Source organism: Narcine bancroftii, chromosome 4 (genome assembly GCF_036971445.1).
Source record: "Narcine bancroftii isolate sNarBan1 chromosome 4, sNarBan1.hap1, whole genome shotgun sequence".
Classification (NCBI taxonomy): domain Eukaryota; kingdom Metazoa; phylum Chordata; class Chondrichthyes; order Torpediniformes; family Narcinidae; genus Narcine; species Narcine bancroftii.
Genome location: NC_091472.1, coordinates 237442775 through 237457556, shown reverse-complemented (window position 1 = coordinate 237457556; position 14782 = coordinate 237442775). Strand labels below are relative to the sequence as shown.

General features: G+C 40.3%; 1 protein-coding gene across 8 annotated transcripts in view; it reads left to right on the top strand.

Annotated features, from left to right (window-relative positions):
• Positions 1-14782, top strand: part of LOC138761742 (collagen alpha-3(VI) chain-like) — a 380600-nt gene that overhangs the window by 86338 nt on the left and 279480 nt on the right. For all 8 annotated transcript variants that reach the window (XM_069934408.1, XM_069934409.1, XM_069934410.1 and 5 more), the window contains 7 exons: positions 1525-2127; positions 6883-7485; positions 8913-9515; positions 10155-10489; positions 12003-12081; positions 12909-13057; positions 13147-13239. In XM_069934408.1, the coding sequence (XP_069790509.1) occupies positions 1525-2127; positions 6883-7485; positions 8913-9515; positions 10155-10489; positions 12003-12081; positions 12909-13057; positions 13147-13239 (2465 nt within the window). The remainder of the gene's footprint in view (positions 1-1524; positions 2128-6882; positions 7486-8912; positions 9516-10154; positions 10490-12002; positions 12082-12908; positions 13058-13146; positions 13240-14782) is intronic.

Genomic DNA, 14782 nt, shown 5'->3' with positions numbered 1-14782 from the left:
ATTCGTGTTTGAATTTCACTCATACTGATCTTCTGGTGGGAACTCGTGCAGAGAATTGGGCTCCACCGGTTGCTAGAGATGTACGCTGAACTTCAGTGCTGTCAAAGCTTGGCTTATTTTTGATATTTGGCAAGATTAAAACAATATTCAGACTATTACATTTTAAAAGCATTTGATGTTTTAAATATGTCCAAGCTGCTACTCGAGGAGATGGGGATGCCTAATGTAAGAAAAAAATAGGGAATGATGCCCTTGCACTCCATGGTTCTTCTGTAAATCAATGCTCTTCAAGACCCTGCAAGTTACTATGTCCTACCAGAATTTGATTTTTGAAATTCATAGTCATTGAACTGTACAGAATGGAAACCCATCCAAATGTCTTTTGAATGTTTAATTGTACCCTCTTCTATAGCTTCCTCTGGTGGATCACTGCAGATATGGAGCATCCTCTTAGTGAAAAAGATGCCCCTTGGGTCCCTCTCATATCTTTCCTTTCTCGTCTTAAACACGTGCCTTATCTGGAATGACGTGCCAGAGGATGCTTTTCAAGTGGGCACAATAATAACATTGAAAATCAATTTGAATAAGAATATGAAAGGAAGGGTTTGGAAGGATATAGGTCAAATGCAGGCAAATAGGACTAGCCCAGAATACTATCTTAGCCAACGTGAACAAGTTGGGACAAAAGACCTGTCTGTCCTGAGTGGCTCGGCGACTGTGACCACAAATGATCCATTCGATGGAGATAATCAGGGGTATTCACAGAGTCACAGAGCATGGAAACAGGTCAATTTCTCTCATATCCATGTGAACTATCAAATAACCAGTCACACTCATACTACACATCCCATTTTATTCTTCAGTAGACTGCTCCACAGTTCACTACTCAGCTAAACACCAGGGGCCTATAAAACTCTCAGCCCACACACCCTTAGATTATGGGAAGCCCCCTGGAGAAACCAGACCAAGGAGACTGTGATTTGCCTGTAGGCAATTGTTGTGCAGCAGCTGTAACCACTGCCCCAATGTGCTGCCCATCACCTCATGCCCATGCACTTAATTATCTCAGTGTCAATTAGCACATACAACAGCAAATCGGGGGAAAAAGAAATACCAGAGGGGAAGCATTGTGGTGGATCCAAAGTCATGTGCATAATTAAATCTGACTACATTTGGAAGTATTCCAAACCTAAAATTATTAATCTAAAGAAGGAAGTACACGCATATCATAAATAATGAACTTAAGAGGTAGCCTTCGTTCACACCCCTACCCCCCACCCCATTGGAATGCTTCAATGGAATCTTCACAGGTTAGAGGCCTAGTTATTCTGCAATGCCCAACTCATCCATGATAGCCAAACTGGTATTCTGGGCTAGTCCCAATTACCTGCATTTGGTCTATATCCTTCAAAACTCTTTCTATCCCTGCTTCCAGAAATACTTGGATTATTTGGAAATTTGATTCCGCCATTTTATTTCATTTGTAGTCAATAAAAGGTAAAGATATTTATTTTGTCATTTCAGATGTCGACAAGAGAGATATTGTCTTCTTATTTGATGGGTCAGTGAACGCAAGATCTACGTTCCCCTCCGTGCGTTCTTTTCTTTCTAGAATAGTCAACAACCTTGACGTCGGCATTGACAAAATTCGTGTGGGTGTTGTACAATATAGTGACAATCCCAGAGTAGAGTTCCTCCTGAATGATTACACCACTAAATCTGATGTTCAATCAGCCATCCAAAACCTCCGACATAAAGGTGGAAGAAGCCTCCGAACAGGCGAAGCACTAAATTATGTGAGGAACAATGTTTTCACCAAGGCTGGTGGAAGCAGAATCGCCGAGGGTGTCCCACAGTTCTTGGTGCTTCTCACTGCTGGCAAGTCAACAGATTCAGTTGATCGAGCATCACTGGCATTGAAACAAGGCAACGTGGCGCCTTTTGTTATTGGATACAGAGAAGCAGATGACGAAGAGCTCCGACAGATTTCACTGTCTCCCGATTACACTTTCAAGATCGCTGATATGAGGAATACGCAGAGATTACAACAGAACTTATTGAGATCACTAACAGCATTGAATGCAGAGAATATTAGAGAAATCTACCAGCAGAATCTGGTGGAAGAATGTAAGGATGATATTTTCTTTAAAATCTTTGGATACAAGAGATGGGACATCATGTTATAGCTGTACAAAACATTGGTCAGGCTGCACTTGCAATATTGTGCACAGCTCTGGTCGTCACACTCCAGGAATGATGTAGGGGCAGAAGAACTATGCAGAAGGTATTCACCTGCGTGAACAAAGGGAAGCTAAAGGGACCCAGCAGGTTAGGCAGCATCCCTGGAGAGAGATGCTCAGTCAACATATCGGACCTTTTGTCGCGAGCAATTTCTCTCTAGGATTGCTGCCTGACCCGCTAGCCACTTCTGGTTCTCATTGCTCTAGCATATGCTGTTCTCGTGTCCCTCACCATTCACTTGGATGTTATCTGGGTTGAAGGACTTCGGTTAGAAGGAGATTGTGATCATTCTCATTCTAATATAGGAGGCTGAGGGATGATTTTAGAGGCTTCTGAGATTATGAGGGGTATCAATGGGAAATATAATCAGTATCCTTTAGTTTTCCGCAGGAGAAGGGAGTTTAAAACTAGAAAGCACAAGTTTATGGTGAAAGGCAAGAAGTTTAGAGGAGACTTGATGCTTTTTTTTCACACATTGGGCGGTGGATATATGGAATGAACATCCAGAGAAAGTGTTAGAAGCAGAAACAATAACAATAATATTAAAAAAAACTTTGGACCTGTACTTGGTGAGGAAAGGCAAAGAGGAATGCAAACCTAATACAGGCAAATGGGATTAGCCCAGATAGGCATCACAGTGAGCACTGACGTTAAGCTGCTGGGCCTGTTTCTGTGCTCTATGCCTCTATGATACTTGTACTGTAGTATTACACATACTGTATGTAGTATGAGGCCCTAGCCAGAGTTGTGATGTCTGGAGGGAAAGTTAATGGAGATAAATTTCTGCCCCACTTGGAGGAAGTGCTGAAACCCATTTGTAATGATTAATAATGAATTCAAAGAAAAGTTTCTCGAGTGGGAGGGAAGCACAGCTGTAAAAATTATTTTCTTCAGATACCTTAAAGGCCAGAGAAAAGCAGGAATCTTTGAGGCTGGAGACATTTTGGTGTCCTGGCTGAGATTGGCATTAAGTACAAGTGAGGTGCGGGTGACTGTAAGGTGGCCAATACTGTGCCTCTATTCTAGAAGGGCTGCAGGAAAAATCCTGAGATCTACAGGCCAGTGAGCCTTGTATCTGTAGTCATTAAATTACTAGAGAATATTCTGAGGGAGAAGATAAAGATGTACTTGGGAAGACAAGGGATCGGGATAATCAGCACAGATTTGTAAATGGCAGGTTATGCCTCAATAATACGATTTTTGTGACCAAATCAATTGACGAAGGAAGAACTGTAAACATTGTACATGCGGATTTCAGCAAGGAATTCAATCTTTCCATGATGCTCTTGAAGGTTAGATCATGTGGAAGCTGAGAGATAGCCAAATGGATAGAAAATTAGCTTCATGGAAGAAAATAGAGAGTGATGGTGGAGGTTGTTTTTCAGACTGGAGGCTTGTACTTAGTGGTATGCCACAGAGGGGTTCAGTGCTGGACTTATTGCTGTTTGCCATCTGCATTGATGATTTAGATGAAAACATACATGGCATGATTCGGAGGTTTGCAGATGACAATAAAGTATCTGGTATTGTAGATAGTAAAGATAGTCACCACAAATTGCAACAGGGTCATGATCTGTTGCGGCTCAGTACAACAACAACACCATCTAGAAATTTGCTGATAAAACCACAGGTAGTGGGCTGTATAAAAAGGGGTGAAATGTCAGCATACAGGAGAAAGATTGAAAACTTGGCTAAATGATATATTAATAACAATCTTGTACTCAATGTCACCAAAACTTAGGAGCTCATTGTTAACTTTAGAAAAGGAAAACTAGAGGTAGAGGATCCAGTGATCTTCAGAGGTGGAGAGGGTGAGCAAATTTAAATTCCTGGGAGTCACCATCTTGGAGGACCTTACTTGAACCCAACAACACAACATAAAGAAAGCTTGTTAGCACATCTACTTCCTTAGGAGTTTGGAGAGGTTTGGTATGGCATTGGAAACCTTGGCAAACCTCTGTAGATGTGTAGATGTGCAGTAGAAAGTGTGCTGACTAGCTACATCGTGCCCTAGTATGGAAGCATTAATACCTCTGAGCAGAGAGCCCTGCAACAACAATCATCATCAAGGATCCACACGACCCAGCACATGCTCTGTTCTCGCTGCTGCCATTAGGAAATAGGTATAGATGCCATAAGACTCACACCACCAGGTTCAGGGACAGTTGCTACTCCTCCACCATCAGACTCCTCAACAACAAACTCAATCAGGAACTCAAATTAAAAACTCTTAAACTTTGCACATTATTTATCATTGAATATTTACTTTCTGAATTGCACAATCAGTTTGTTTACATCTCTCTCTTTTGTATATGTATCTTTTATTGAGTACAGTTTTTTTGCACTAAGGATCAATAGAAATTCTGCCCTGCCTGCAGGAAAAAAAATCTCAGGGTGGCATGTGATGTCATGTATGTTCTCTAACAATAAATCTGAACTTTGAGCTCTTTGGGCAGGTGGACAAAGGAATGGTTGGTGGAATTTAATATAGAGCAAAGTGAGGTGTTCGATTTTGGAAGGTAGGATCTACACAATATATAATAGGGATCTGGGGTGTTTTATAGAGCAGAGGGATTGAGGAGAGCACATACATAGAACCTTGAAAGTCGAGGCACAGATAGATAGGGTAGTCAAAAAGGATTATGGCACATTGGTGGTCTTCATTCAGTGAATTGAGTATAGAAGTTGGGAGGTCATGTTGTTGTATGAGACGTTGGTGAGGCCCCATTTGGAATATTGTGTTCAGTTTTAATCACTATCCTATGGAATAGATGCTATCAACTAGAAAGGGTACAGAAAAGATTTATGAGAGTGTGTCCTGGATTCAGGGGCCTGAGCTGTAGAGAGAGGTTGAACATGATAGGGCTTAATTCCTTGGAGTGCAGGAGGATGTGGGATGATCTCACAGAAGAAAATAAAATTATGGGAGGAATATATTGTGTGAATTTAAAGAGTTTTTCCTAGAGTAGGAGAAATAGTAATCAGATAGGTTTAAGGTGAGGGGTAACCAGGTATCTGACACAGAGATAGTGGGTGTGTAGAATGGGGTGCCAGAGGATGTAGTTGAGGCTGGGACAATTGTAATGTTTTTTTAAAAAAGAATTGGACAGATAGAGATAGTTTAGAGCAGTGGTTTTCAAACTGCCCCCTAAACTCACATCCCACCTTAAGCAATCCCTATGCCATAGGTGCTCTGTGATTAGTAAGGGATTGCTTAAGTGAGTGGGAAGAAAATGTTTGAAAAACACTGTTTAAATTGTACCTAATTGACTCGTTATGTGCATGGTTTCAGAACTCCAAATGAAATGGGCCAATGACAATTTTTCTCAAGCAAAATATTTCGGTAGCAATGGGTCTACTAAGATAATGTTGCCTTTGATGTGTTCTATCTGATCTCTCTCTGTGCTTCTGTAATGCTATTAATTGCTTGAATATGGAAAACAAACTTTCTCACTGAACCTCAGAACATATGACAATAAATTTGAACTCCCACAATACCCTTGGATACACTTGGTCAGGCCATGGGGATATATCTACGTCGTGCATCTCAAGACTGCCAACACTTTGTACCTCATAATATCAATACATTACAGGACATCACTGAATACCCCAATTTATGCAACCGTCTCCATTATGAATGCAGATGAGAAGTATTCATTTCAGGCTTCACCCATCTCCTACAGCACCACACATATTTGATCACACTGATCCTTAAAGGGATCTATTTTCTCCCTACTTTATCCCTTTGTCTTTCATACATTTGTAGAATCATTTATGATTCTCCTTTAACATCTCCACAGTAATATCTCATGTCCCCTTTTTGGTCTCCTAATTTCCTTTTTGTTCTCCCTGTGTCTGTGTGGGTTTCCTCCTGCCCTTTAAAACGTACAGGGGTTGGAGGTTAATTGGTGTATTTGAGCAACTTGGGCTTGTAGGTCAGTAGGGCATGTTACCGTGCTGTATGTCTAAATTTAAATTTATACATATCCCCATTCTCCCAGTCTTTCATGTACCCCATTCTTCCAGACCTATTCATCTCCCAACATTTTCTTTCCAGAGATGTCCCTGACATCTAAGCCCTTCAACTGATCTGTCATTTTATCTCCTTTAGGACAATCCTTAAGGTTAATTCTTTGCTTTGCTTTGGTCATTTACCCTATTCCTCTGTACATATTCAGTTCAGAATCACGTTTTGTCACACCTATAAATTACCTTGGGATTTATTATTATAAAGGTGCAATACACAGTAAATGTACACTGTTGTTTACCTGTTCTTTACATTTTGGTTAATATAATTGCTTAGCACTCAAATTATTTTTTTATTGTTTCAAAATATCCCTACAAAGACCCTGGGAGCACCAGAAATTTCCAGTTTCTTACTGTGAATATTATCCAGTCCTTGCTGTTTTTAATATAACTTTGTGGATTGTTGAAAATGTAGTTCACATGCAGAAAACTTCCCTAACCTTCTAAAGCCAATGGGAAACCATCAAGGGAATGTATCCTTTACTGAATGCATCCATAACTACCATTGTTTTGTAATTTCCAGGAGCTGAACTTCAGAATAGACATGATTATAAATGTTACAATTGTCTGTTGATGCACATTGCCAATCAATTAATATTTTCAATTATTTTGCAGCTTCCAGTGTTGGCAAGAAAGATATTGTGTTCTTAATTGATGGATCTAACAATGTTGGACATGAAGATTTTGTCCATATTCGTGATTTTATCTTGAAAATAATTAATAATCTTGATATTGGAGCAAACAAAGTTCAAGTTGGTCTAGCACAATACAGCAACGATATGAAAACTGAGTTCCTGCTGAAAGAACACACAAGTAAAAGTACTCTTCAAAATGCCATCAGACGAATTAGGCCAAAAGGAGGTACACTACTGAACACAGGGATGGGCCTGGACTTCGTGATGAAAAATCATTTCATCAGGCAGGCTGGAAGTAGAAGGCATGAAGGAGTACCACAGTATCTGATAGTCATCAATAGTGGAAATTCCAGGGACAATGCCCAACGTTATTTAGGGCCTATAAGAAATGCTGGAATTAATGTCTTTGGTATTGGGGCAAAGAATGTGAGTAAAGTTGAACTCCAGAAAATCACAACAGTTGATTATGGTACTTATGTCGTAAGAGAATTTCGGGACCTTAAAAATGTGCAAGAGTCTTTGAAGAATCGTTTGCAAATGGAAGATCCCAAAACATTTGCAACTCCAGAACCTCCCACTGAAGGTGTGTATCTATGGCTTGGAATCGCTGTTGCTAATATCAATGAACTTCTTTTGATTGTTTTTGTTAATCAGTTTCTACTGGGTTAACACCTTCACTAAAAATAGCAAGAATTGTAGAATGTTTGTATGCTTATCTACAGTAATTGAATTCCAAAACACAGTGTATATAGTCTTGCTGCATTATTTAAAAAGACAGGTTTTTCATTTGGAAAACTTTCAGCAATTTTGTTTGATAGGCGGCCATTTTAATCCATAATTATTTGCCAAATGGATCTGCAAAACTCTTCTTTTCATTTGGGAATTTCATGCCAAATTAAAATAAATCTCTGCTGTTTGTATATGATCCATACCCTTCTATTTCCCTGCACATTCATAAAGTCTTTTAAATATTGCTATTGTATCTGCTTCCAACACAATTCCAGGCATCTGTTGATCTCTGTTTTAAAAAAAAATCTTGCCTACATATTTCCCTTAAACTCCTCCCTCCCCAACTTAAATGCTCGTCTTCTAGAGTTTGATGTTTTTACCTTGCGAAAATGACTGACTGTCTGCCTGCTCATTTTATAACTTTTTATAAAATCATTTTATAATTCATCATTTTATAAGGACACCAGACAACTTTGTTTCATCCTGGACAGCATAAGCTTATTTGTATTTGTGCTGTCTTCCATTGATGGGAGCATTCAGTTGTTCCAGGAAGCCTTGAAATAACCTAGCCTATTCACTTCATATATTCTAACAATTGACAAACTTGAAGGGCAGGAAAGTTGTAAGGGGATATCAGTCGTCACGTTGAACCATGACGAGGAACAGGTAATACCATTTATGGGCGAATGGAAAGCGAGAAGTGCTTATTTTTTAATATACTGTGAAGTGGCTGTCTGTCAGCCAAGAGCCATAATGGCTGGTGTTTGAGCACCATTCTTGGGAAGTGAACAATGGTCCATTATTGTTTCATTCAGTGTCCAGTAACTCCAGAAGGGAATGTTACAGAAAAGGGATCCATTGAGGATGGACTGGAGGTCAATGTGATACATCATGGAGTTCTTGCTCTCTCCTGAATGATTAAAGTTTTCTGCATGATTTTAAAGAGCACCTTGTATGTTTAAGAAATATTTGGACAGAGCAATAGCTAGGATGGTTTGGAGGGATATGGGGAAAATGTGGATGGGTAGGACCAGTGTGGGTTAAACATTTTGGTTGGCAAGTTGAGCCAAAGGGCCTGATACCACACTATATGGCTCTCAAATACCCAAACAATTCAATGAGAAACTGAGTGGATAGGGAGGGGGATAAATTTTAAACAGTCTGATTTATTATAATTTATTTTGAAAAGCAAATAGACCTATATGATTTGAAAATCTATTGTTCATATTAACAAACATTGAGAGTGTCTCTTATTTCAATTTCTTCCACACTCTTTTCAAGTTTTGCCACAGAATAAAGCCGACATTGTTTTCATTCTGGATGGCTCCATTAACATTGGAAGGCAAAACTTCCCTCGGCTCACCGAGTTTGTTGCCAACATAGCCGACGCTACCTCTATTGACGATGGATTAATCCAGGTGGGAGTTGTCCAGTATAATTCTGATGCAACCAATGAATTCTTCCTTAATTCATTCCAATTAAGAAAAGATGTTCTCGAGGCTATTAGGAACATAGAGTACAAGGGAGGAAGAGCCTTGAACACAGGATCAGCCTTCCGCTTTGTTAAAAACAATCAATTTATCAAATCAAGAGGGAGTAGGATGGAAGAAGGAGTCCCGCAGATTGTTTTCCTTATAACTGGTGGGAAGTCTGATGATGATGCAATAGCAGCTGCGAGAGAACTCAAGAATGCTCAATTCAAAATCATTACTGTGGGCGTGGAGAATGCGGATGTGCATGAAATCAGTCAAGTGGCAAGTGCACCAGCTGTGGTTTTTCGAAAGGCTGACATGAACAAGCTCTCTGATCTGACTGAGCACGTCTTGACGGCCATGATGGATATTTCCGGTGAACTTTGCCCAATAATCCCTGAAACCATAAGAGGTAACAAAAATGTCTTCACTTTCTGGCACAATATAAACAATCCTAAGCAATCTGTATGAATGAATCATTTTACTTCTCTGGGCCCGTTTAAAAATTGATTTTTAGACGTGTGTTAGGATAGACGAGATTTAGCACTTTATGAAATGAGGTTGAAGAAATCCAATAATTTGACCTGTGATGAATGCTCCCTATACAGTTATTGCTATTTAGCAATAGGAAATCTTGCATCTTCTTCTTGCAGAGAGGAATTCAGGTATTTCTCCACAGTTATTTCTCCTTTGGCCAACTGTATTGATCAAAGTAAAAACACACAGAAATGCTGGAGGAACTCAGCAGGCCTTGCAGCGACCATGGCAGAAATAAGATATATTGCTGACATTTCAGGCCTGAGCCCAAGATGTTGGTTAATCTTTCCTACCTATGGATGCTGAGTTTGTCCAGCAGTTTTGCATATTGCACTCGAACCCAGAATCTACAGACTTTCTTGTTTGACTCGTATCCTGTCACCATTGGAAACAGATGAGGCCTGGGGTGATGTGAAGAGTCCTGGAGTGATACACTGGAGGCACAATCTTAATTTTTGACCCTTTCACTCAGGCCCTGTTAACTCAAATGAAAATTTCATATTATTCCCCACAGATTGTGACATTGATGTTGTATTTGGCTTTGATGCTCAAACAAATGATATATTTTCATCGGAGCCGGGATTCAGGAGCAAATTAGGAAGTATTTTCTACAGCGTTTCACAGTTGCAGCCTATCACCTGTACTGGCTCACAATCGCCCACCGTAAGAATTGGTCTCACAGTTTATGGGCAAGATGGACAACAGCGCTCCCTTGACTTGATGGCATATCAACCTGAAATAATGTCTGAGATCAATAGACTTGCATCTGCTGGTCCATATGTCTTTGGAACAAGAACCTTAGATGCATACCAAAATACATTTCAATCTGCTAGTGCTAATCAAGTAAAGGTGAGGCATTCAGATTTTCCTTGAAGATTATGTTACCTTTATTGTCAAATGCACAACATTGATCATCTTTAACTTGCCTGTAAAAGCACACACAGAGGTGTTGACTAGCCCAGCATGCCCATCAATAAGAGAAATATAAGCAAATGAGAGCACCTTCAGAGGCTCCAGGCTTTTGAGGTTACACTTTGAAATAAATCATCTGTTCTGATCACCAATTTTTAGGAAGGACATTGCGAAGGGTGCAGAAAAATTTCACGAGAATTGATAGGCTTTAATTAGGATAAGCTGGGACTTTTCTCCCTGGAGCACAGAAGGCAGAGAAGGGGGACCTCATAGAAGTGTGTAAAATAATGAGGAGCATGGATATGATAAATTGTTATTGTCTTTTCCCCAGGGTAGAGGGATCTGGAATGAGATAATGGTGAGAGGTGAAAGACTTAAAGGGAGCCAAGTGTACCCTCTTCACACTGAGGGCAGTGGGTACTTGGAATGAGCTGCTAGCGGAAGAGGCTGAGACAGGGACATTTATAGCATTTACAATGCATTAATCAGACACGTGGATAGAAAAGGTTGAAAAGGATATGGGCTGGATGCAGGAAAATGGGATGAGATTGATCAGCATAGACAAGATGGGTTAAATGGCTTGTTTCTGTGTTGTAGAACTCTACAGTCCTTTAATGCTTTGGTGCAAAAGTTAACTAATGGTGTTTGATGTTCTCCTTCCGTAATACTGCTGTATATTTAAAAATGTTGAGATAGTAGCTTGTGGTTTTGCTCTTTATTGAAAACTCCCATTATTGGACATAGTGTCACCACACATGCAGTGTTAAATTTTTAGGTCCCGGAACTGCCCCCCTGAGGTGCCTGGAGTGGCCCCCCTGAAGTGCCAGAGCGGCATTCCAGTGAGCTCTGGCAGCACTGCACCCCTGGGTGTCACCATGATGTGGAGTGCAGCATTTCTATCCTGTACCCATAAACCTAATTGATGACATGATTAGACCACCATTGTTCAACACACTGGCTGTTGGAGTGGACAATGTTGCTGTGTTTTTTTTTCTCTAAAAATCCGCTGAAAGTGTCTGTACGTAAATTGTGTCAGTTCTGAATCACACAGTTTGCAGCACTCAGAAATTTAGATTTTACAGTCGTAGTCTATCCAGTTTCTCCAGCCAATGTCATTTTGAATAATTTCTTCGTCCTTTTTAGCTTAGTCACATACTTCCTACAGTTTAACAACCAGAACTGCACACAGTAACTAACAACATGAAGTTGATACTCGTACTCAGTGCCCCAAACACGAATACAAATGTGCCACATGCCTTCTTCACCCCATTGTTTTAAATTTTAAGGGCACTCACTTTGTCATACTGTCTAATTTAAAACAAGTGCATTACCAACTTGCATATTAATTTCTGGATTTCAGAAATACAAATAAAATCAAATTTAACAAGCATGAAGCCATTTTTGCTACAGGACTGTTTAATCTGAGTTCTAATTTTCCTCCCTTTTAAAGGTTATTATTCATTTCACTGATGGCACAGATGAAGACTTTGCTTCATTGAAAAGAAAATCTGAATCTCTGCGGAGGGAAGGTAAAGCACTTTGTCTCCTAATTTTGCTTGGAGAGAGAAAAAAAAACAAAAAATTGGCACATGTTTTCCTTCTGCCCCAGAAGGAAAATAGTCTCAACATTCTCTACAGAGTTTGGCCGATTACGGTATAGATGCTGCTCTGCTTGAACTTGCAGTCTATAATAATTCTGCATTAATAATGTCCAAAGGTCTACGGGGTTAATAGATTAATTGGTCACATGGGTGTACTTTGGTGGCATGGGTTCATGGGGCAGGTGGGCCATACTGTATCTCTAATTTATTATTAATAAATTAAATTAATCCAGTACAAAATTTGTTGGGAATGGAGCAGCCATCCAAGAGTAATTTTCTTTTCTCAAAAGCTGGTTCACCCTGTTAGCTTCTTATTTTTCCCATTTCTTCCCCCACCAACCTATATTCACCTGTAATACAGGTGCTCTGTTCCCTCCTCCACCCACCCTTATATTGGGCTTCTTCCCATTTAATTATGCTTTCTGTTGAAGAGTAGCATTCTGAAACATTGACTATCTATAGGCTTTCTGGGTGCTGCCTGACCCATTCAACTCCTCCAGCATTTTGTGTGTTCCTTCAGTTTTGTTACTTGGCAACATACAAGAGAAAATATGGCATTGTTTTTGCTTTCTCCAAAACAATCATTCCATTCATCCATGTTTGTGACAAATCAAACAACCATAAGCACTTGAATGTTAGTTGGTATTGGTTCTTCTCAATTGTCAAGGGTGGAAATGCATGCAAATAATCCTACTTGGTTTGATTCAACAAAACCAACTAATCTCCTGTTCCTTTTTACCTTGTGTGTCTGACAGGTAAAGTGCATGCACTGATCCTGGTGTCTTTGGAAAAAGTGACTGGGTCTGCAGATTTTTCTCTATTGGAATTTGGCCGTGGATTTAAATATAGGAGGCTTCTTTCAATTAACCAGCATGATATACAACATGAACTGGGAGAAGAAATTGTGAGATGAAGTTTTAATTCCAAATAATCTTTTGTTCCTCAAGGTGCTTGTGAACTAAATGTTCAAACTGCAATTTTTTTTGTTTGCAGAACAACATTGCAGAGAGAGTGTGCTGTAATGTCCCATGCAAATGTGGAGGACAACCAGGTGACAAGGGTCCCCAAGGTCCACGTGGACAAAAGGTAGATGTTAATAATCTTCATGTACCTCAGGATTTTTAATTTTAAACAAATCAAATATATATATATTCTTCCTTACATGGTCTTTCTATTGGTGGCCAATGTACTGGTGGCCAATGTTTTATTCCTCACTAATGAATTTGCCTTGGGTGCCTTTCAAATTATTATCATTAAGTTTATGTAAATCATTTCCAATTATGTCCAATATTTGAAGTTGGGGTCAGATTTCTTTTCTCCTAGTTCCCAATATAAGAAACCCAAATAGATAGGTGAAAGTACTGCAACAAAACAGAATGGAGCACATGTAAAATGGAGCATAATCCTATTAGGGAGAGTCATTTGTGCCTTTATGAGGGCCAGGTCGTGCCTCACAAGCATAATTGAGTATTTTGAAGAGATGACAAAGCAAGTTAGTGAAGGAAGAGCAGGTGATGTGGCGTATATAGATTTTGATAAGGCGCTTGACACGGTCTCCTATGGTAGGCTCATCCACAAAGTTGTAAAGCATGGGATTCATGGAAATGCAGCTGCGTGGATTCAGTATTGGTTTGTCCACAGTGCAGAGGGTGGTCGTCGATGGAATGTATTCTGCCTGGAGGTCAGTGACTAGTGGAGTTGTGCAGGGATGTGTTGTGGGATTTTTGCGTGTCTTGGATGAAGAAGTGGAGCGATGGAACGGTAAGTTTGCAAATGACAGGAAAGTTTGAAATGTGGATAGTGTAGCGAGTTGTTGGTGAAAATGGGTTATAGTCGGAATGCAGAGTTGGGCAGAAAATTGGGAAATGGAGTTAATTTTTGATGTGTGAAGTGATGCAATTTGGAAATTTAGCTTAAAAGTGGAATTTGTGGTTATTGGGAGTAAAACACAAAACTCTGCAGACATTAAGATTGAAGTAAATACACAATGCTGGAGAAAATCAGCAGGTCAAACAGTGTACTTTATCTTTGGCTTGGCTTCGCGGGCGAAGATTTATGGAGGGATAATGTCCACGTCAGCTGCAGGCTCGTTTGTGGCTGACAAGTCCGATGCGGGACTGGCAGACACGGTTGCAAAGGTTGCAAGGGAAAATTGGTGGGTTGGGGTTGGGTGTTGGGTTTTTCCTCCTTTGTCTTTTGTCAGTGAGGTGGGCTCTGCGGTCTTCTTCAAAGGAGGTTGCTGCCCGCCGAACTGTGAGGCGCCAAGATGCACGGTTTGAGGTGATATCAGCCCACTGGTGGTGGTCAATGTAGCAGGCACCAAGAGATTTCTTTAGGCAGTCCTTGTACCTCTTCTTTGGTGCACCTCTGTCTCGGTGGCCAGTGGAGAGCTCGCCATATAACACGATCTTGGGAAGGCGATGGTCCTCCATTCTGGAGACGTGACCTACCCAGCGCAGTTGGATCTTCAGCAGCGTGGATTCGATGCTGTCGGCCTCTGCCATCTCGAGTACTTCAATGTTGGAGATGAAGTCGCTCCAATGAATGTTGAGGATGGAGCGGAGACAACGCTGGTGGAAGCGTTCTAGGAGCCGTAGGTGGCTTTTTAATATCTGGTTAATGGTAGGAT